Below are 22,796 nucleotides of genomic sequence, written 5' to 3'. Positions count from 1 at the left end.
ATGAGTTGTATGTACTCATTCCAGTGGCATTGTTACTATAGTGACAGATGATACATAAAACAACTAAAACTCAAGAAAATAATGTGCTACTACTAGTGGTGCATATCAAGATCTGCTCTAGGAAACATGTGTCCTTTTTATGTTGATAAACAACAAACCTGTGATCCAACGCCGCAGAGAACGAATCAAATGGGATTTGGACATTTTCGCATGTCGTTACAACATGTGTTGTATATGGCCCTAAGTGTTTGCATGGAATGCTCAACTTGTCCGAAGGAGATATGGTGACCATGAGCTCCTGTGCTCCTAGTTTTCAAATTATTTAAAAACTGTATCATCTATGTTTAAAAATTTGTCACATTTATTCCATGAATGCATACATATAGCATGAATACTCGTGCGGAGTTTCGGTGAAATTGCAATGTATTTAGAGCTACATGAAAAAAAATTGTGGATGTATAGGGGCATATGTTTGTCAGAAAATTGTCTTTTTTGTGTAGCTTAAAATACAAAAAAGTTCTCCAATATTTCTACCGTACCTTCGGAATATTTATTTGTATGTGGGTATTAATTTTTTCAGAAGCCAAGAAATATGATTTTCAAAAATCAGAAGCACTGGTGCTCATGTGCCGAATGCACTTGTCTTGCCGAAAACAAAGACACTCTAGCAAATAAGTAGCACATCCATTTATATGCAAGTAAATATCCATAAAACCGAGGAAAACTTATAGTGTGCGTTATAAAAGAAAAGAGTTGCTGCAAAATTTTGTCTTGAGTTTCATTCCCCCCATTCTGTTTTACAATTAAGCATTTTTTGAGTGGTTGGCTGTCTTACAGATACAAAATCATTTGGGTTGAGTAGGTTCCTAAGCAAAGACACTCGAGGCATCATAACTGTAAGTGCCAGTAAGTAAATTTCAAGAAAAGAGAAACTATTGTATTGCTCCGTAGTTGTTTTCTCAACTAAGCGCTTGGTCTGAGTGCTCAGTTGCCTTTTGGGGATACAAAAAAGCATTTCGATGGAATAGTTCCATAAGCAAAGAAAATGCGTTTAATGCACAGCCGCTCAACAATTCTTTGGTGGGTCCGGCTTTTGCGTGAGCTCGTAGCCATGAGCCAATCTCCTTAGAGCATCTCCAGTCGCGTCCCCCAAATCGTCCCCCAAAGCGCGCCGGATTGAGCGTTTGGGGGACGTGTTTTGTTCGTGCCGCGTTTGGGGGACGTCGCTCCCCAGCCGCGTCCCCCAAACGCCGCCCCCAAACATTTAAAATAATTTTTTTAACACATAAACCATTTATATCAAATGTAGCATATGAAAAAAATGTTTTCGAGGATTGTTTTCAAATTAAATTACAACAAACAATAAAACAAGTAATCAAATATAATAAAAGGGCTAGATGATACATCAAGGTGCCACGGTATTTCCTTTGATCCTCCACAAATGCTCAACGAGATCAGCTTCAAGTTGCTCATGCACATTGCTGTCACGGATCTCTGCGTGCATGACCACAAAATCAGCAAAATCTGCAGGCACCTCATGATCAACCTCCGCGAGAGGTCCTTGACACTCATAGGGACCAACATGTGACCTAACATGATTCTTGCGGTCATCCTCGATGATCATGTTGTGCATGATCACACAAGCTCGCATCACCTCCCACATTTGGTCGTGAGACCAGCTTAGAGCAGTGGTACCGGACAATGGCAAATTGTGCTTGAAGCACACCAAATGCCCGCTCGACATCCTTCCCTGCAAGCCTCCTGTTGTGTAGCAAAGTGAGAATTCTTCGGACCTAATGGATTCGAGATTGTTTTGACAAAAGTGGCCCATTTTGGATATATACCATCGGCTAGATAATAGCCTTTGGTATATTGGTGGCCATTGATCTCATAGTTGCATGGTGGAGCATGCCCTTCCACTAGTCCGTCGAACACGGAGACCGCTGCAACACGTTGATGTCATTGTGTGATCCCGCCATGCCAAAGAAAGAATGCCAAATCCACAGGTCATAATCTGCCACGACTTCAAGCACCACACTCGCAATATCCATGACGCCCTTTGTATATACCTTGCCAAGCAAACGGGCAGTTCTTCCATGCCCGGTGCATGCAATCGATGCTTCCAAGCATTCCAGGAAATCCTCCGGCAGCATTTTGTGCCATGATCCTTGCGATCTCTTCCTCGGTTGGCCCTCTCAAGTAGTATTTGCCAAACTTTCCCACCACAGCTCGGCAAAACTTGTACATGCACTCAATGGCGGTAGACTCACTCATGCGAAGGTAGTCGTCCTGTGTATCGGCGAGTGCTCCGTATGCAAGCATCCTCATGGCGGCGGTGCACTTCGAATGGATGAGAACCCGAGAACGCCTACGGCGTCGAGCTTGAGCTTGAAGTAGGGGTCGAACTCTCGAACGCCGTGGAGGATATTCATGAACAGGCCCTTGCACATCCTGTGCCGGCGCCGAAAATTGTCGGCATGTGTTGCCCCGTCGGCGAAGTAGTCGTTGTGCGGCATGGCATGCCCTCCATCCTCTCGCCGGGCTTCGACTTCCTTCTTCCCGGCCTTGATCCTCCGCGGCGCGCGCCTCTTCCTCTTCTCCGCCTCGGCGTCAAGCATGTCCTGGAGGGACGCGATGATCGGCAAATGCTCCCGCAGGTCGTCGTCGAACGCTTGATCGTCCTCCGGCCAGCAGGGCAACCATCTCATCGTCGCTGTCCATGGCTAAAGCAAAATCAATGGTTAAAATTGCGCCGAGGCGGACGACGCAACAAACGGCGACCAATCGCGCCTACCCGGCAAGTCGTCGAGCACCTTCGTGCGCGGAGGTGGGGCGGATTTGACGGCGCGTTCGGGAGGCGGCGGCGACGCGGCGGCGGCGGCACGACCGGTGGGAGCCCCGACCGCGACAACGGTGGCCGACTCGCGGCACGGATCGGACGCCCAAAAGGCCGGGAAATCCGGCGGCGGCGGTGGGGCGGGAGGCGCGGGAAGGAAGGAGCGACGAGAAAAGAGGCGCGAACCAACGGTTTATGCAAATAGTCGCCGACATGTGGGAGCCCGCCTCGCTTTTCGTTGTGTTCGGCGTCCCGGTGCGTCCCCGTGGGACGGGGACGGGCTCGGGGCGCCGGACACCGTATCGGGGCGCGCCGGACAAAAAAGGGCTTTGGGGGACGCGGCTGGAACGCTTTTTTTGTCCGGCGCGCCCGAAATCGCTTTGAAGGACGGTTTGGGGGACGCGACTGGAGATGCTCTTATCTATCCAAATCGAAAGAGATAGCGGAGATAAGAAAAAACAACACGTTCAAAAGTGTGGAAACAAATGCCATCCATCCAAGGGGTCCAATCAGCGACACAAAACCCCAAAAGTAGCGGGGACAGAACTAGCTGGGTCCCCCAGTTCACACGTTTGTCTCACTATCACGTACTCACACGGCTCTACTTGCTTCCTTCCCCTCCACATGAGCATCTTCACCGAATCGAACGTTTAGGGTGTATTCGGTCCTCGAATCATGACAAATGAGACGGACGGTTTAGCGCATGTTCCTATATTCATTCAGTTGGCAAAAGGAATAGAATTGAGTAGTTTCTAGAAACGGATATATTTTTAAGGCCAAATCGGTGGAATTTGGGGAGCGGCTCGCTAAGCATTGGTCCACACATGCGGGAAAAAAAATTCTGACTTGTCGCTAATCTTGCTCGGGCTAGCACGAACGACGAACATGCGGCGGCGAACAGCACGCCTAGCGGCAACCACACGCGGCGGCGGCTAGCACACGGGCGGCAAGCACGCCCGACCAGCGGCTGCCAGGCACGCGCGGCAGCGGCAAGCACGCCCGATGGCCAGTACGCGCGCCTGCTGGTAGACCGTGCTCCTCCTGTTTTGCTTGTTGATTTTGGCATGTGTTGATTTTGATTTGCACTAAAAAATCATGTCTAGGCCACTGTTGATTTTGATTTGGACAAAAAATTCATGTTTAGACCGTTCGGTTCCGCTGTGGGATTCCAGAACCGAACCGGAAAACGGAATCATTCTGTTCCTCGACTTTTTCTGAACCGAACACGGGGCCGGAACCATCCCATGACGTCGAAATGGAACCATTCCATTCCATCCCTCCTGGTTCCAGAACCGAACACACCCGTATGCCTCTATCTAGTGTGTGTGATTCAACTAAATTTTAACGGAACTTTAAATTTCATCCAATTTTAGTTATATTTTACAAATAATAATGAAATTTAACTAAATTTAAAAAGATAAACTAAACCTAGATCTACTCTTCGTCGCAACGGGCGCAAATGAACCACTATAGGAGGCGGCGTAGTCAGGCTCCTCATCTTTGACGCCGGCACTGGTGCTCACGCTGCCACTTGTTCTCGCACCATTGTTGTTTGGTCAATGAGGTTCCTAGTGTCCTCCTCCAACCATGTGAGGCCGACGGAGAGCGGGGCGCACCGAGCAGCCATTAATTTGGTTGACGTGGCGTGGGCCATGCCTTTTGTCCGATGCTCCTGTGGGTAGGGTTTGCCCTGGCCGTCAGACAATTTTTTTTGGGCCACGACGGACCCAAGTCGCGTTTGGGGGCCAATTTCGGTGTGAATGTTCCAATAGCCGTTTGGAGAGAGCTATTGGGGTCACGAATGGAGATGCTCCCCCAAGAGAACAAATGGCCCTGGTCTATGCATGTCAAGCAAACAGTATGTAATATCCCCAAATCTATGCTTAGACACAAAATATAACATTGATCCGTGCAAGAGATTAGAAATACCATATATGTAAACAAGAGATTGATTTTAGAAACTGCACCATCGGTTTTTTTGTGCATAAAAGAATGTAGCATAAAAGAAACATGGAACAATATATAAATCACCTTAACAAAATTGAAAGTTATAAAAAAAAACTTTAAGATGTCCTTCGTCTTTAACCTCCAGACTGTGTCGCTGCCGCTCCTCTAGACCTGAGTGTCACCCCACCAAACCTTACCTTGATCGTAACCCAGAAAAATAGAGCCCTCCCGCCAACGAGATTTTATACCTTTTTTTTGTAACTTACACGTAATTGTTGTTTATCCAGATAACGATAGAATGCATACACACGGACACGGCACGTATGCAATGGACTATAGAGGACTTATCTTATCTACAGAACCAATATTCTTTACACAACCTTCATAACAAACCATTCTTCACAGATGCGCACGGCACGTCGGAGCTGACTAGCTGAGTCTCCTCTTGCCGATAGGAAAACCAAACCAAAAACACGAAGCAACGTTGGCGCCAAACCTACACACAGGCTCCTTGGCTTTTTCGCGAGGAAAGCGTATCAACCACCACCACTCCCATCCAGCCCAGCGCCAATGACAGTGGGCCCGGCGCGGTCTAACTGGGCCAGCCAACTCGGCATATTCCCGAGCAGCCAACTCGCATCGCGCGCGGCCTTCCCGATCCGGTCACGGAGCCCACCAATCCGGGCCCGACACGCGTCCCCCATACGGTTACCGGAGCCCCCGCGCCCCACGCGCCGATGCTATAATAGGGGCCCCGTCGCCGCCCCGCCGCAGGGGATCGCCGACCTCTCGCCGCCGCGTCCAGCCTCACCCTCCGCAACGCAAAGGTGAGTCGTCTCCTCGCCCTCTCTCCCTCTCACGCCCTCCTCTCCTCGTCCTCGTCCTGCTCCGTCCCCTAGCTCTGCGCTCCCCGAGGCGCCCGTCCGGCGCGTGCACGCTTCTTTTAGGTACTCGTTTTTATTCGATTGTTTCGGCTGCAGTTATCGTTCTGGCATCGCTCGCCGGGCCGGTGCTCGTTACCGGTCTTGCGGCGTCCGGTTGCGCTGCTTGCTTGGGCGCTGGATTCGCGGGTCTGTTAGATCTGTACACGATTCGATTCTTTGGATCTGTTTTGCCGACGAGAGGGAGGGGGGAGTCGATTTGCCTCGTAAAAATTCGAAATTTAGGTTAGGTACGGTTAATTTGGGATGCACGCCGCCACATGGATCGTGCTGGATAGGCGTTGCTCGGCCGTAAATTTGTGTGCTCCGCAGTAATTTTGCTTTCAATTTCGGCATGCATCCTCGTTGTTGTCAGATATGAATGCAGTTGATGCACGTTTCTCTGGTATAGGTTTTAATTCAAGATAGAGACGTATTTGGTTTGTTCTTGTGGCTGCCGTGGGGCTAAATTTGGAATGCCCTTGTTCCTCTTGACTACAAAACCGATGTTCCTCTGATTGGAGTAGCAAATTACTTTTAGGAAAGCGCTTTACTGTCTTTACAGTTCCTAGTCTCTGAAATAAAGGTAAACATGGTACCCCACCGATTGTGTAACACATGGCTTGATGCTGTGAAAAAATACTAAATTTCCCTCCTGTCCTTCGATTATAAGTGTTGTTAATCCTTTGTTTGATTCATTATGCTCTTCCTTCCAAATTAAGAAGCAATACTTTGTTCGTTTAAAAAAAAACGTTTCAAAAAAGAAGAAGCATTACTTTGTTACCCGGTACTTTCTTATGTACTTCAGTGGAATCTAGCAATTCTGACCACATATCCTGCCACGTGATCTACTAGTGTAGATTGTATTCATGATGATAGCTACCGCAGAGTCATCATGTAGCTTCTGCTATCTTGTAATTTTCTACGACTACACTTAACTAATTATTAGTGCAATGTCGTGCTGAATCATGTGACCAACTTCATGCATGGGCATTACTCAGTAGGCGTTCTAGTATGTCACTCCTTTTTATAATTTTTTTCGTTTTTAATGTTCCTAACACAAGTTCTTGTTTGCAAAATTATCAAATTAATAACTTTTCACGTTCTGCCTGCAGCCCATAGACAAGTTGATCTCATGTATTCAGGAAGAACAGTGGCATCCAGAGTTTCCTGTTCATCGGGAAACAACGGAAGCTTCCCACTCTGCCTTTGCCCCGGATTTCTTGGATTCCCTGTTGTCTCCGTGAACTTCCACTTGTTCAAGGCCATTGTTCGCAGTCCTGCATCTTCTGTTGTCTTTGGTATTTGTGGACGGAGGCTCCCTTAGACGGATCTGCTCCATAAAGTGATTGTTGTAGTTTGAGAATTGATAGCAGGAAGCCACTCAGTTACCCTTAGCTGGAATAGTGGCATCAGGACTCAGATAGCTGAATCTTGTGTCATTAAAGATGGTTTCCTCTGAGGTCCCTTCTGTTACAACAACCCATACACAGGGGCGCAAGGTCTTCAGAGGGATGATACTTCTGCCAAAAGGGCCTCCAGATGTCATCCTTCCTGAAAATGTTGAGTTTGATTTTAATGACGTCTTTGGTGCTCCGGCGGTCCATACCCCCACAGAAGCAAGCATTCTCACTCCGGACAGCCCTGCACATTTCGCTGAGTCTGGTGAGGAGGTCTACAATGACCCTGTAGTCATTACCAAGCGATCTCACTCTCTTGTTGGTCCAACTTTACTTGTTAGCCAGTCCTTGCCACTTAGTAAGCTTACTCTACATGAGTCGGAGAGCTCATCAGATCTTTTGGAGTGTCTGTCTAAAGATAAACAAAGTGACCAGGAGGCTCTCAGTGATGAAGAGCTCGGTAATACAAAGGAGAATGAGGCTGTTGGACTAGACGACTTTGAAGTCTTGAAGCTTGTTGGCCAAGGGGCATTTGGCAAAGTCTATCAGGTAAAGAAGAAAGGTACTTCAGACATATATGCAATGAAAGTCATGAGGAAGGACAAGATTTTGGAGAAGAACCATGCTGAGTACATGAAAGCAGAGAGAGATATACTGACAAAAGTTGACCATCCTTTTGTTGTCCAACTGAGGTACTCCTTTCAGGTACGCCGCTGCTATTTCTGTGTGTATACTCCCTTGTCTAACATGGATATATATCTCTACTGTCTTGCTTTCTCAATACTAAAGCCGTCACTTAATTGGCAGACAAAGTACCGACTCTACCTTGTCTTGGACTTTGTGAATGGGGGCCATCTCTTCTTCCAGCTTTACCAACAGGGTTTGTTTAAGTAAGTTAATTTCGTATTTTATCTTTGCACCTATCCAGATGTACCAGCCTTTGATTAAGCTACTACTTATCTGGCAGGGAGGAGCTTGCGCGCACATATACTGCTGAAATTGTATCTGCTGTAGCCCACCTTCATGCCAATGGGATTATGCATAGAGATCTGAAGCCTGAGAACATCTTATTGGATGCTTGTGGCCATGTATGGATCCTTAAACATATCTTCATGTGTCACTTCTTTTACCTTCATCTTATGACCACTAGTTTTAAAAAAATCTTGATGTATGTCTTCCATTTCAGGCAATGCTGACTGATTTTGGCCTGGCCAAAGAGTTTGATGAGAACACTAGATCAAATTCAATGTGTGGCACCGTTGAGTATATGGCCCCAGAAATTGTTCAGGGCCGAGGCCACGATAAGGCTGCAGACTGGTGGAGTGTGGGGATCCTTCTTTTCGAAATGCTTACGGGCAAGGTGAGTTATTTTAGAAATGTCTGCATCGCAGATGAACTATCTGCTTGATATACTTATCATTTTCGTATCTTGCAGCCCCCATTTTTTGGTGGAAAGAGGGACAAAATTCAGCAGAAGATAGTGAAGGATAAGATGAAGCTTCCACACTATTTGAGTAGTGAAGTTCATTCTCTGCTAAAAGGGGTAAGTTTGCCATGGTCACCTTGCGCTCATGTTTTTTGTGCATCCTGCCCTTTGCTTGTTTACAAAGTCATCCAGTTTGAGTTTGATCAGATTCCAAATTTGATAAGATAAGTTATCTCATTCCTGGGTAAATAAAATTAGACCCTCTGCTTCTAGTGAAGCCTGAACCCTAGAAGCCTCGTCTCAGATATGATCCATGCCTTGTTAGTTGGAGTGGAATCTGGGTGCCTTTGTTGGTGCTAATTTCACCTGAATATGCTTTCTTTTGAAAGGTTAATCTTACTATCTCAGCACTGTTTTTTCCAGCTGCTGCACAAAGAAGCTGGCAAGCGACTGGGAAGTGGACCAGGCGGCAGTGACGAGATAAAGAACCACAAGTGGTTCAAAGAAGTAAACTGGAAGAGACTGGAGGCTCGACAGATCCAGCCAAGCTTCTGCCCTAATGTTGCTGGCCAGAACTGCACCGAAAACTTTGACAAGTGCTGGACGAGTATGCCCGTGCTGGACTCTCCAGTAGCCAGCCCCGTCTCTGCAGATAGCAACTTCGTGGGATTCAGCTTTGTGCGTCCAGCGCCGTTTTTTCAGAAGCCAAGTCCTCTAGGCTGAAGGTCTACTTTACAGTGTACTACTAGTGATTTATCTGTGGGAACCAATGTCCTATATTTGCTCAAGACTAAGATGATTATGTTGTATGTGCTGTGTTATTTGTCTATCCGTCCAGCGGGCAGATGGGACTTGGTAGTGACAATGTATCCCCTTGTTCGTCTATAGAGCTGCATCTTAACTTCCCCCCCCCCCCTCTTTCTTAAGGAAACAATCATGTTGCAGATGTTCATCAATGTACTACGCCAGGTGAAACAAGAGAACAAAACTATGTCAAATTGTTTCTTCTCGCAGCAATCCGGTGCCAACAAGTGTGATCATCGTGGTCGGTTTTTGCAATGTTAGCCCATCTTGATTTGCATGCTCAAATAAGCCTGGAGTGCATTAAGTTGTCGATTTGTCCACACGATCACGAGCTTGTTCCTGTTTTCTGCAACCTGACGGAGTGTTGAATTTTGGGATAGCCTCATGGTTGCAAGAAAAACGCCGATACACAGAAGTAGTTCTAGGTAGGAATCAAACAAGATTGACGGGTGCCAAGACTCCGGGACCTGCCCCAACAATATTATCACCATGTCGATCAGCCGATTCAGAATTCTTACACACAATTCATAAACCTCGATGCTCAAAATCCGAGCGCTTTGTACCCACGGGATAAGCAAACGCGACGTTCCCCACCCTGTGCAACACACGCACGAACATACATTTCGCCAGGAACCAAACCAAACCAGCCGCAAAACGTACGTACGTCAGTGGTTCTTCACCGTCCGCGCTGGAGCGACTTCTCGACGGAGTCCATCTCCTCGAGTATGCGGACGCGGCGCTTGTTGGGGATGGGCGCGGTGGGTCCGAAGCTGATGTAGTGGCCGGAGACGGCGTTGAGCGCCGAGTACATGTCCCGGAACGACTGCCGCCCCAGCAGGCCCTTCTCGCGCCGGTACTTGGCCACCCACGAGTTGGACATCTCCCGGAGCTCCGTCACCGCGTCCGCCACCTTGGGGTCCGTCTTCTCCATGCTGATCGTCGACCGCACCTTTCCGATCACCTCCTTGGTCTCGCTCACGTACTCCTCGTCCGCCGCCGCGCGTGCCGCGCCCACGCACGGCGACAGCGCAAGAAGCAGGGCCGCTCCCAGGCCCGTGCCGGCCAGGACGTCGCGCCTGCTGCTCGCCGTGGCTGATGCTGCCGTGGCGTGGAGCGCCGTGCTGGAGCGAGGTGGAGGCAGCGGCTTCGCGACGGCCGCCGCCGACGGGGCGGCGAGCATGGCGGGCACGGGAGACGATGCGGCCCTCATCTCGCTGTGATGTTTAGCTAGCTCAGCGTGCGGTGGAGGGAGAAGGGAAGGGGGTCGTCAGGGTTGGATGGCGCGAGTCGTTTGATACATTAGGCAGAGCAGTCGTCGAGGACGAAGGGAAGAGGCGACACGTCGGCTTATCCTCTTATCATGACTTGTTTTCTTGTAAGGCTGTCTTTGGGTTCCCAGGATTTCATCCTGTCGAGTGTCGACACGGCTACGTGGTACGTATTCAGCAACAACACGTTTTTGGCCATTCTAACTCCGAAATGGCGACCCTATGTTCACAGGGACTAACCAATGGAGTTCATACAAAACACGAACACGACTACACAAGGGAAGGAGACAAGGAGTCTGATAATATGCCACAAACTGGGATCCTCTCAGATAAATCGAAATTCAGAGCAACATTTGGTGTACAGGAATGATTGCTCTAACTCGGCGAATCAGCATGGGGAAAGCCAAAAGCTAGACGATAATAATTTGCTGTAACTCGGGTTTAGATTGATAGAGAGCGCCAGGCAACTTAAGTTCCACTTCCAGCCTTCCGACAGCCAACTTGCGCCGCGGATCCAGTCTTCTCTGCAGCTCAGTAACATGATAGGATTAGGATTTTTTTGTAAATTTCTGCCAGAAACCAGTATGATGCTATATTTTCAGCACACGCATTCACGCCAAGAATGTAGTGAATATATGTGTTTTGCTAACTGAATAGACGCAGCCTCGCTTCTAAACTGAGTGCAATAGTTGCTGCTGTGTATGCAGCTATTTCACGTTCTAGACCATCCCAATAGAAATATGTCGTGCCCTACAGGGACGCCTGCGGGGGGTGCGGGGCGGCAGCCCGCCAGCAGTACGGATCGTTGCCACCGCCTATTTATATTCCCCGTAAGCCGCCGCTAGGGTTATCATCGCATCATTGTACACCCACGGCGTTTGTAAACACCACCGAAATAGTGAAGTTTTGTCGTGTGGCGCCCGTGGTTTTTCCCTTGTGTGTTGCAAGGGTTTTCCACGTTAAAATCTCGTGTCCCCTGCAGGTGTTTTACTTTTCGTTCTTCGTTTATTGTGCATCTCAATTATAACAAGTGGTATCGGAGCCCGTGTTCTTTGGATCTAGGGTTTACGAGATGTCGTCACCGAAGTTCGATCTACCGCACTGGACTACACCACGAGATTTGCTTTGTGGCAAGTGAAGATGAGGGCGATTCTCGCCCAATCTTCGAGATCTGGATGAAGCGATCGATGCTTTCGGCGAGAAAGCGAAGGATACCTGGACCGATGCGGAGAAGCGGAAAGACCGTAAGGCTTTATCGTTGATTCAACTCCATCTCGTCCAATAATATTCTCGCGGAAGTCGCTGCGGAGAAAACCACCGCCGAGTTATGGGTCAAACTAGAGGAGATCTGTTTGTCCAAGGATCTCACGGGCAGATTGCACGTGAAGATGAAGTCTGTTCTCACATAAGTTGCAAGAGGGAGGTTCGGTAATGAATCACCTATCTTCCTGGAAAGAGATTGTTTCGATTTGCGGTCTATAGAAGTTAAGTATGAGGATGAGGATTTAGGTCTTCTTCTTTTATGCTCGCTGCCTAATTCTTTCAGTAATTTTCGTGACACCATATTATTGAGCCGCGACAAACTAACTCTCGCGGAAGTTTATGATGCTCTCCAACAAAAGGAGAAAATGAAATCTATGGTGCAGGCTGAAAGTTCGTCCTCCAAGGCGGAGGCGTTAGAGGTCCGTGGCGGGACCGAGCAGCGAGATAACTACTACCACAACAACGAGAGATAAGAGCAAGGGCGATAGAGGTCGCTCAAAGTCCAAAGGACGTGACAAGTTCTGCAGGTATTGTAAGAAATCTAGCCACAATATTGATGATTGTTGGAAGGCTGCAGAACAAGGAGAAAAGGAACGGAACTTACCAACCGAAAAATAATGATGGTAATGGTAAGGCTGCCGTTGTCACCGGTAAGGGTGAGGTTGCTGTTGTTGCTTGGTAGTGATAGTTCGATGGAGATTGCTTAGCTGTTTTGGCTGCATGTGTTTCACGTGATGATGAATGGATTCTTGATATCGCATGTTCGTTTCATATTTGCTGTAACAAAGATTGGTTCGGTTCTTATGAGTCCGTGCAGAGTGGAGATTTTGTGCGTGTGGGGAATGACAACCGGTGCAGACATTGTTGGCATTGGTTCTGTTCGGATCAAGACCCATGATGGGATGACACGCACGTTGACAGGAGTGAAACACATACCCTCCATGGCGAGGAATTTGATCTCTTTGAGTACCCTTGATTGTGACGGGTACAAGTACAAAGGTGGGAACAAACTTTTGAAGGTATCATCAGGTTCTCTCATTATTATGATTGGTGATATGAATTCTGCGAAATTATATGTCCTTAGAGGTAGCACTTTGCCTGGTATTGCTGTCTGTCGTTAGTTACGATGAAACTAGTAAGACTAACCTTTGGCACAAGCGTCTTGGACATATGAGTGAGCTTGGCATGGCAGAATTGGCAAAGAGAGAGCTAATTGATGGCTGCGATTTAGGTAATCTTGAGTTACTGTGAGCACTCGCATCTTTGGTAAGCATAAAAGAGTAAAATTTAATGCTTCCGTTCATACCACCAAAGGCATTTTAGATTATGTACACGCTGATGTTTGGGGTCCGTCCCGTAGAACTTCTAATGGTGGTGCTAATTACATGCTTACAATTATTGATGATTACTCAAGAAAAGTGTGGCCATATTTCCCGAAACATAAATCTGATGTTTTTAATGCTTTTAAGAAGTGGAAAGTTATGGTAGAAACCCAAACTGAAAAGAAGGTTAAGATACTCCGTATCGACAATGGTATGGAATTTTGTTCAAATGAATTTGATGAGTTTTGCAGCAATGATGGGATGGTAAGACATCATACCATTCCGTACACCCCTCAACGGAATGGCGTGGTCGAACGCATGAACGGGACCATTATTTCGAGGGCTCGCTGCATGTTGTCTAATGCAAAGATGCATAGAGGTTTTTGGGCTGAAGCAGCCTCCACCGCATGTTATCTCATCAACGGGTCACCTTCTGTTCCACTTGATAAGAAAACTCCAATTGAGGTATGGTCCGGTTCGCTCGCTGATTATTCAGATTTGAGAGTTTTCGGTTGCCTCGCTTACGCTCATGTTGATAATGGAAAGTTGGAGCCAAGGGCTGTTAAGTGCATCTTCCTTGGTTATGGTTCAGGAGTTAAGGCATATAGATTATGGAATCCTGAAACTAAGAAAATTGTGTTGAGCAGGAATGTCGTTTTTAATGAGGCGGTTATGTTTAATGATAGTCCGTCTACTGATATTTCGATGCTATTGATTCTCCCGATGTTTCTGATGATGAGCAGCACAGAATTGGCGTGCAGGTGGAGCACGCAAAGGAGAATGAAAATGTGTTTCCTGAAACCAACAATGATGATAATGATGTTCCACTTTCACCACCTTTTGTTCAGCGACAAGGACGGTCTATTGCTGCTGACCGCCCTAAGAGAAATATTACACCTCCTACCCGATTAATTCAAGAATGTGATATTGTTGTTTATGCTTTGAGTTGTGCTGAACAGGTGGAGCATGATATTGAACCAGCTACATATACTCGAAGCCATTGCTTCGGTTGATAAAGAGAAGTGGGTAGGTGCGATGCAAGAAGAGATGCAATCGCTTGAGAAGAATGGCACATGGGATGTTGTGCACTTGCCTAAACAAAAGAAGGCTGTCCGCTGCAAGTGGATATTCAAAAGAAAGGAAGGTTTGTCTCCTAATGAGCCTCCACGGTTTAAGGCAAGGTTAGTAGCAAAAGGTTTCAGTCAAATTCCAGGTGTTGATTATAATGATGTATTCTCCCGGTTGTGAAGCATAGTTCTATTCGTGCTTTCTTTGGTATTGTTGCTATGCATGATCTTGAGCTTGAGCAGCTAGATGTAAAGACTGCTTTTACGCATGGTGAGTTGGAGGAGGATATATATATGGACCAACCTGAAGGTTATGTTGTGCCTCGGTAAGGAGGATCTTGTTTGCAAATTAAAGAGGTCCCTTTATGGTCCGAAATCGATCGCCACGACGAGTGGTATAAAAGGTTTGATTCATTTATGCTTACACATGGTTTTGAGAGATCTCGGTATGATAGTTGTGTGTATATCAAGTTTGTTAATGGATCACCTATTTATTTGCTGCTATATGTTGATGATATGTTGATTGCTGCCAAGAGCATGAAAGAGATCACTACTTTAAAGAATCAATTAAGTAGTGAGTTTGAGATGAAGGATCTTGGTCCTGCTAAGAAAATACTAGGCATGGAAATCAAAAGGGACGAGAAAGTCTAGTTTGTTGTTTCTTAGTCGGGAAAAGTACATTGAGAAAGTTCTTCATCGTTTTAATATGCATGATGCAAAGTCGAGTTACTACTCCTATTGCTTCTCATTTCAAGTTGTCGACTTTGCAATGTCCTAGCTCTAAAGATGATATTGAGTACATGTCTCGAGTTCCCTATTCTAGTGCTCGTTGGTTCCTTGATGTATGCCATGGTTTGTTCACGTCCCGATCTATCATATGCTATGAGTTTGGTCGGTCGATACATGGCTAATCCTGGTAAAGAACATTGGAAAGCTGTTCGGCGGATTTTCAGGTACCTTCGCGGCACATCAAAAGCTTGCTTGAGGTTTGGCAGGATTGGTGAGGGGCTCGCCGGATATGTGGATTCAGATTATGCCGGCGATTTGGATCGGAGAAGGTCCCTCACAGGGTTATGTGTTTACTCGTTGGTGGATTTGTCGTTAGCTGGAAGGCTACTTTGCGGGATGCTCGTTGCACAATCTACTACCGAGGCTGAGTACATGGCTATTGCTCGAGGCAGGTAAAGAGGTCTGTTTGGCTGAAAGGGTTATATGCTGAGCTTTGTGGAGATAATTCTTGCATTAAGTTGTTCGAGTGACGATCAAAGTGCTATTTATCTTACTAAAGATCAGATGTTCCATGATAGGACAAAGCACATTGATATTAAGTACCACGCAATCGGAGATGTGGTTGCAAAAGGTAAAGTGAAGGTATGCAAGATTAGTACTCATGATAATCCTGCCGATATGATGACTAAGCTCTGTCCCTCGTGTCCAAGTTTGAGCTTTGCTCAAGCTTGGTTGGTATAACTTGTTTAGCCCAAGTGGCTATTGGCGCCGACAAGTGTTTTCTTTGTTGATTCAGGTGATTGTTGAAGTTCATGCTACAAGGAATTTGTCTCAAGGTGGAGTTTGTTATTTTGTGATCCAAATTCATATACTAAAGGGAGGCTAACTTCTGACGAGCGGAGCGAGGCCCGTCGCCGGAGGCTTGGGCCGAAGCGTACGGATCGTTGCCACCGCCTATTTATATTCCCCGTAAGCCGCCGCTAGGGTTATCATCGCATCATTGTACACCCACGGCGTTTGTAAACACCACCGAAATAGTGAAGTTTTGTCTGGCTGGCGCCCGTGGTTTTTCCCTTGTGTGTTGCAAGGGTTTTCCACGTTAAAATCTCGTGTCCCCTGCAGTGTTTTACTTTTCGTTCTTCGTTTATTGTGCATCTCAATTATAACAATACTTCAGGTATACCAAGCTTTCTTCAAGGGCAGAATTCTAAGTGCGGGAGGCGCACCCGCGTCCCCGCGTCCCGTCCTCCCAACCCTCCCGTCCTCATCCCGAGCCGCCCCCGTGTGGCGGCCGGGGGGAACTCTACCCCACCGTCACAGCCTCCCCCTCTCCCCCTCCCCTCCCTTGCCGCCGCCAGGGGGCGCGGTCTGGCAAAGGCTGGCCGGTGCCGGCGGCGGGGATCCTTCGTCATCTCGCGTGAGGAGGTTGGGCGTGGGCTGTCTTCCTCGGGCTGGCGCGGCCCTTTCGCCGAGGATCTTGATGGCGGCGCCTGGCCTTGGCTCGGGGACGCCATGACGGACAACGAGGTGGTGGAGTGCCCTGCCGGCGGTGGAGGGAGGGGTGGGGGCGGGCCGCAAGGGGAAACCCTAGGTCCCCTTCTCCTTGCCTCTCGGCGGCTAGCGGTGGAGGGCTGGCTTTCGGCTGCGGCGGTGCCCAGGCGTGTGCGGTGTCTTCGAACTACGCGATCTGCTTGGTGTCTCCGGCGGCAACCATGGCCAGCCTGGGATGGTCGCTGGCGTGGGGGCCCGACCTGAATAAAGGCGGCGGTCCTAGGGTCTCTCTTGCGCGAAGATGATGAAGACCTTACGGAGTCCTGCCCTTCATGATCTGGTTGGAGTGTTGAGTTCCGGAAGGCACCGCCAGCGAATGTAACAGTGCTTCTATTGCCTAGAGTTTGTTGGATCGGTGGTATTCGGTCGTGCGCGCTCATGTTTTATTCTGACCGTTTGGTTTTGGAGGGTGCTGCCCGAAGCTCTTTTCTGTGTTGACGCCAAGTGACAGGTGATCCATGGTGAAGTCAGAAGAAGAGAATATCATGAATGCCGGATTTGAAGGACTAGCTAATGGAGGTTCAAATCTTTGCGCTGTTGAGGGGATTGCTTGATGTTCCGGACTTCGCAACAGTGGTATGAAAGTGGGGCGGCAGCACATGTGATGTTCGGAGTCTTTACTTTTAGGGTGAAAACCCAAGGTATGGCCTTTGTTGTGTCTGGTAATGTCCTTGTTGAAGACATTGTTTTGAGAGCGGTGACTATCTTCAGCGTGAAAACCCAAGATCTTTGATTGGGCGACGATGGTGCTGGTGCACTGTTCCCATCTTGGAGGCGTTGCTTTTGAAGAGTCTGAATTTAAGGTGTTGTCTTGGTGATGGATGTATTACTGTTGCTAGGGCTGAGATACTGTAGCGGGACTTTTATTTCTTAGTTTTATTTCTATTTTTTGGTTTTGTGCATCCGTAATGTTATTAGGACATTGCCTTGTTGCAGAGGTTGGGTGTAATTGGTATCTTCTGATATTAATATTTTTCCTTTGTCAAAAAAAAAAAAATACTTCGGGTTCGCAGGTTGTAGCATGTTCAAATCCCAGACTGTTCTTTTTAGATAGTATTATGTTGAGACACATGAACTCCTATAAGAGAATGTTTTTTACCCACCAAGTGCACCTAGTTGCTAGTATGTAGATAAAAGCGTTTTATAACTGAACAAGTTCACATGTACATCTCAGAAAATGCAGCGAAAACCTGCTTTTACATAGCATGCAGTTGTGGGTGATTGTTTCTAAATATCTGTATACTTTGCTTGAATATAAATTGTAGATTATCCTGATGTACAAGTATTAGCTAAACGGAACCACAGTAATTTCTGAAAAAATCATTAACTGGTATTACAAATGACCAGTTACCAAGTGTATAGCTACACATCAGTACTGTTCTAGAATCTGATTTTTTCTATTTGCAATCTATTGTTCGTTATTGTCATTTGTTATCATGCTTATTGCTAGCAGTGAAGATGAAGTGAATGCATGTAGTGGTTATGCATTTGGGGGCAATTTGTCCGACAGTGACAATATAGAGGTAAGGTTGTTATGTTCTTAGATTGTTAGACCTAGCTACTTATGATGTTATGCAATGTACTTGGGATGGAAATTATAATGAACTGAATTTGATTAGGAAACTGTTTATTGATGACAGGAAAACATCTATTTGATTGGGCCTAATGATTGTGGAACCATGAACGGAGGTTTAGCAACTTTGGGAAAGAAAGCGAAGCGATAGATGAGTACTGGGAAATGTCCACGTGACATTTCAAAGTGAAGAAGAATGTTGCAACTTCTAAAATTCTTATGCTGAAAAGAAAGGGTTCAGCGTCAGGAAGAACATCATGAGGTGTGAGAAAAAAGTAGGAGATCTGTTTGCTCTAAGGAAGGAAATCGCGACCTAGCAAAGAGGGACATCAAGGATGGAAAAGGAAGGGAAAGAGATTTGACTCAAGAGAACTTTACGGATGAACTCAGTACTAGATGGCTATAAACACATTTTAACAAATCCAATGAAACTCGGTATCTTAGTTGAATCTATGCCTAAGGACGATATTATGAGTTGGGATGTCATCGGTCATCCAGGAGGAAGACATCCCTAAACAGTAAGATGGCTATGTTCTAGTATTATTACTAGCACAAGGATTCATTTTCGTTACCAACAAATTTTGTTACTGAAGTTCATTGAATTTTGGAATGGATTTTACTTGTCAGAAGGCTTTGGAGATTATCATATATAATACGTAGTATATGTTGATAAACTTGTTTGAAATTTGATATACAAAAATATTAATGCACTTGTAATTTTTACGAATCTGATGTTCACTCCTTCCGGCTACGTGTTTATGTTGAGTTGTTTCTAGCTGAGGTCAACTATATCGCTAACCTCAAAAAGGAAATCCTACGTCCGTCACTGAAGTGAAGCTGTTGGTCATATCATATTCAATTCCTATCTTGTCATAAATAAATAGACGCTACTTGAGTATTTTGGTGTTATTTATGTATTGGTTCATGGAAGAATCCTTGTTGCAATACATATATCTGTTGTTGGTAGCATCCATATACTTCAGACAAGATACAACCTGAATATGATAAGACATGTACCAATGGGTTCACGATGAAGCTCATCTCTTCCATTTTGCTGGATCATGTCTCTTGTGTATGTGTGCGTCACCATGGACTTTTGCTTGTCTTTTGCTACCACTGTGATTTTGGAGCCAACCCTTGGTCTCACCTTCGCCAGCCTCTTACTGCATGGAGATCTTCTTTGAGACATTTTCTATCGACAGCTGACCCGATGTTTTCCTCATGCCAATGATGGTTTGGTGGACGAGTACGATGGGATGCTGGTTTGGTGCTTTAGCGAAAGCTTTGCATGATCTTGGTCTATGTCGACGACGATTATGTCATTGGGCGTTGTTCCCTATCTTAGAGAAGTTCCTCGAAGCCCCTTTCCTGTCCATTCTTCAGTCTTCTTGATGTGCTGGTCCAGCATCTATTTCTATGGTTAGCGAGGTGGTTGCAAGTGAGGTATGTTAGTTTTGATCAGGATCGGTGACTCTCAGGTACAGCTGAAGACATGCCTTAGGATTAGCTTGTTTTCTCACATCTTGTATGGTATTGTAGTTGTACTCTGAGCTTGTAATCTATAGCTAGAAACTCAGCATACCATTGTAACACTCATGGCCAGTTGTGGCTTTATTATTACAACAAAAGCAATTGTCAAACAATGTAGGCAAGAGTTTCAACTCAATATCAAAACAACTCCAAAATAGAAAAGCAATATCTAAACGTAAAGCAATTTTAAAACATGTATCCAACAAAGTTTTCAATTCAACGTTGGTGCAAAACATATGAACTATTACTAAATGTGATTCATGGCTACAAACGGCAAGCAAGAAATAGAAAGGTACTGCCTCAGCCTCAGATGTTGAATTATATCATAGAATATTTATCAGACGATGTAGGCAATGATTTCAACTCATCATAGGCATGACGTGAAAATCTGCGAACTCTTGAATGCAAGAATATAACGAAACTGCAAAAAAAGTTATTAAAAAAATTAAGGCAATGTTACCTTGCAGAAGTTTCTCATAAGAATAGTCAAAGAACGTAAAAAAAACAATTGGCAAGTCATAGGTAGAAAGCAAACCAAACATTAGTAGTAAGTAGATGTGGATTAAATTGCACCATTTTGTTCCGTGACACAATTAGGCACAATGGTCGGAGACACCGTTTCGTCCCTGCCCGCTCCCGCGAGCGGCAGGGCGAAACCCTAACTCGCGCGCCGCCGGGCCTCCCCTTCCCCTGTCCTCTCCCTCGCCGCCGCCAGAGGGCGTGCCGGGGCGAAGCCTCGGGGGCGTCGGCGGCGGCGGGGACTCTCTCCCCTCTCGCTCGGTTGCGGTGGCGCGGACTGCGGCGGTCGGCGGGGGCGCGGCGCTGGTCGAGGGGCGCCGTGGCGTGGTCGTGCGGCGGCGGCGTGGCGGCTTCGTGTTCTCGGCGTACCCGTCGCGGGGGCGGGGCTCTCGGGATCCTCCCCGGCGGCTGGTGACGCGCGCGGACGCTCCTCCGGCGGAAGACGGCCTGGGGCGGCGCTGGGCGGGGCGACCCGACGAATTCGTGGAGGCGCGCGTGGCGGGTGGGCTCGGGCCGGGGCAGGGGCCTCTGGGCACTCCGAGCTCCGATCTACCCCTAGATCTGAGGGCCGCTGGCAGCCAGGGGGCTGCTGGCCGCCGATCTGGCTGGTGGAAACCCCCCTCGCCGCCTCTCGTCTCGGGTTCTTCGCGGCAGGGCCGTGTCTCCTTCTTCAATCTGAGGTGTGTGCGCTTGGACGCCGGGGCGGCGGCCCTGGAAGGTGGGAGCTTGTTGGTTGGCGGGCGTGCCGTGGCTCGGGTGCTGGCCAGTGTCCACGGCCGTGAGGGCGGCGTGGCGCCGGCGAGCAGCGTGGTGCGGTGGTGGGTTGACCTTCTGGTTGGTCCAATCTGTAGATGGTGGAGGGATTTTGCCGAAGGGAAACCCTTGCCCGCTTGGGCCACGACGGCGACGTTCGCGGACGCCGTGACCTTCCTGAAGGCGTCGATTGGGGCTTCTCTCTATCCATCTACAGGCTCCGGGTGAAAACCCTAGATCCTCGGATCGGGCGGTGGCGGCACTCCGGTGTCGTTCTCTTCTTGAAGACATCGTCTTGGAGTCCACAACACGAGGCTCTCTCGATGGTTGTGACGGAGGTGGTTCTTCGGCGATCATCGGCAAGGCTTGCTCCGTGCCCTCCCCTGGTCGAGCCTCCTTGGTGCTACCTCTCGGTCTGTGAGCAACGCGGGTTGGTCCCCGGTGGTGGTCGGCTTCCGGTGGCGCTTCTGCGACGAAGGAGTGTTGTTGAGGCGCGCGTGAAAAATGGCTCGCTCTAGGGTGAGCTCCGGCCCGACACTGTAGACTCCAGCTCTTCTTCGAGTCCTCGTAGGCGCTTTGGCTGAGCTTCTTGGTCGCACTTTCGGCTGTAGCCTCTTCGGTAGTTCGTGTGGGTGTGTGGTGTCGTTTTGTAAGCTGGGTTCAGCACTATGTATCGTTCTCGCCGCTGCTGGCTTTGTTAATTCAAAGTCGGGCACTTCAGTGCCTTTTATCTAAAAAAATTGCACCATTTTAATTATAAAAATGAAGATGAAAAAGAGGAACCACTAGTAGAAGATTCAAAACACAAATACCACCATTTAGCTAAGAACAATAAAGACCAAGCATACGAACCATGGTACTGCGTAATCCCTCACGTATGAACCATTTTAGTTGTCTAATTGTGAGGATTTATGTTAGTTTGAATATGTAAATTCAGTTAATGAAATATCTTAAGAGAAATGCAAATATTTTTCTAACTCTCGAAACAAAAAAAGTCGCAAAATTCCGGAAAAATTGCAGTCATACGGATAAAGCCCAAATGAGAAATTTGGAAGCACTAAAGATGCATTTATTTGTTAAAAATTGCATTTAGGTCAACGTATGAATTGAAATTCTAATTGTTAGTGAAACTAGTATTTGCGCACAATAATACGGAGTAAGAGTTTACATGTTAACAACGAAGGAAGAACTTCAAGAACAACCGACTTTCCTTGGTAAGGATGGTATCAGGGCTCTTGCATCCATTCCATATGGCATTTCCATATAAAGTAAGTGAAAATTGCGACAACAGAAGTTAGTCCACTCAACATAGAAAATCAAAACAGCTCATATAGTACAATATAGCAAATTAGTCTCGGTTCTCCACATATGATCTTAACAAAAAAAGGGAACTATTCAAGGACATTGGGGTAATATAGAGTGTCAATATGCAATACTATGTGATGGCTCGATCCTTGTATCTAATTTGGAGAAAACACATACTTGTGTGTGTGTAAAGGTTATGCAACACGATGAAGATCTAGGGGCCGTGTTTAATAACCAGCATGACCACCAAGCATGCTCACCACATGTAGTTTGTGATGTTTGGATGTTTGCAAGACTCCTCGGGATTGGTTGGTGCCCTGCTTGAAGGACCATTGAGCCAAGCCTAGTGGGAAAGGTCAATTTGCCCGTTTCTAGCGAGCCAGGCCCGAGTGGGCACAAGGGAGGCAAACACTCATGCACACAGACATGCGAGAGGTGCATCGTCCCTTATAGAACGGTTCCATGTATTCCCACATCGTCCAGGCCCCCTCCCCTCACCCTCTTTCGCCTTATTGCTCTCCTCTCCACTTCTCTTACCTATCGTCTCCCTCCATTGAAGACCACCACCACCGCGACGGTGATG

The 22,796-nt window shown here is 47.2% G+C and overlaps 2 protein-coding genes and 1 non-coding gene across 3 annotated transcripts; 1 reads left to right on the top strand and 2 right to left on the bottom strand.

Moving 5' to 3' along the window:
- The first annotated feature begins 5,538 nt into the window (after positions 1 to 5,538).
- On the top strand, positions 5,539 to 9,434 carry LOC124702396 (serine/threonine-protein kinase AtPK2/AtPK19-like). Its single transcript, XM_047234536.1, has 7 exons — positions 5,539 to 5,610; positions 6,819 to 7,808; positions 7,911 to 7,993; positions 8,071 to 8,191; positions 8,290 to 8,463; positions 8,539 to 8,646; positions 8,953 to 9,434. Exons 2-7 carry the CDS (start codon positions 7,152 to 7,154, stop codon positions 9,250 to 9,252), a joined length of 1,443 nt encoding a protein of 480 aa, XP_047090492.1. The 5' UTR covers positions 5,539 to 5,610; positions 6,819 to 7,151; the 3' UTR covers positions 9,253 to 9,434.
- Positions 9,435 to 9,775: 341 nt separating this feature from the next.
- LOC124702395 (photosystem II repair protein PSB27-H1, chloroplastic) lies at positions 9,776 to 10,654 on the bottom strand. Its single transcript, XM_047234535.1, has one exon. It carries the CDS (start codon positions 10,541 to 10,543, stop codon positions 10,010 to 10,012), a length of 534 nt encoding a protein of 177 aa, XP_047090491.1. The 5' UTR covers positions 10,544 to 10,654; the 3' UTR covers positions 9,776 to 10,009.
- A 9,282-nt stretch (positions 10,655 to 19,936) lies between these two features.
- On the bottom strand, positions 19,937 to 20,015 carry LOC124704869. The gene has a single exon (XR_007003740.1). It is a non-coding gene; the product is annotated as a small nucleolar RNA SNORD34 (small nucleolar RNA).
- Between the last annotated feature and the right edge of the window lie 2,781 nt (positions 20,016 to 22,796).

The sequence above is a fragment of the Lolium rigidum genome, chromosome 3 (genome assembly GCF_022539505.1).
Source record: "Lolium rigidum isolate FL_2022 chromosome 3, APGP_CSIRO_Lrig_0.1, whole genome shotgun sequence".
Taxonomy (NCBI): Eukaryota; Viridiplantae; Streptophyta; class Magnoliopsida; order Poales; family Poaceae; genus Lolium; species Lolium rigidum.
This window is presented reverse-complemented; position numbering and strand designations above follow the sequence as displayed.

What these genes read in the sequence shown, in the direction of transcription:
- LOC124702396 (XM_047234536.1), top strand. Translation starts at nt 7,152, where the DNA reads ATGGTTTCCTCTGAGGTCCCTTCTGTTACAACAACCCATACACAGGGG. An exon ending in TATTGGATGCTTGTGGCCAT is followed by an intron (nt 8,192 to 8,289) that starts GTATGGATCCTT and finishes CTTCCATTTCAG; the next exon opens with GCAATGCTGACTGATTTTGG. An exon ending in TCGAAATGCTTACGGGCAAG is followed by an intron (nt 8,464 to 8,538) that starts GTGAGTTATTTT and finishes CGTATCTTGCAG; the next exon opens with CCCCCATTTTTTGGTGGAAA.
- LOC124702395 (XM_047234535.1), bottom strand. Translation starts at nt 10,543, where the DNA reads ATGAGGGCCGCATCGTCTCCCGTGCCCGCCATGCTCGCCGCCCCGTCG.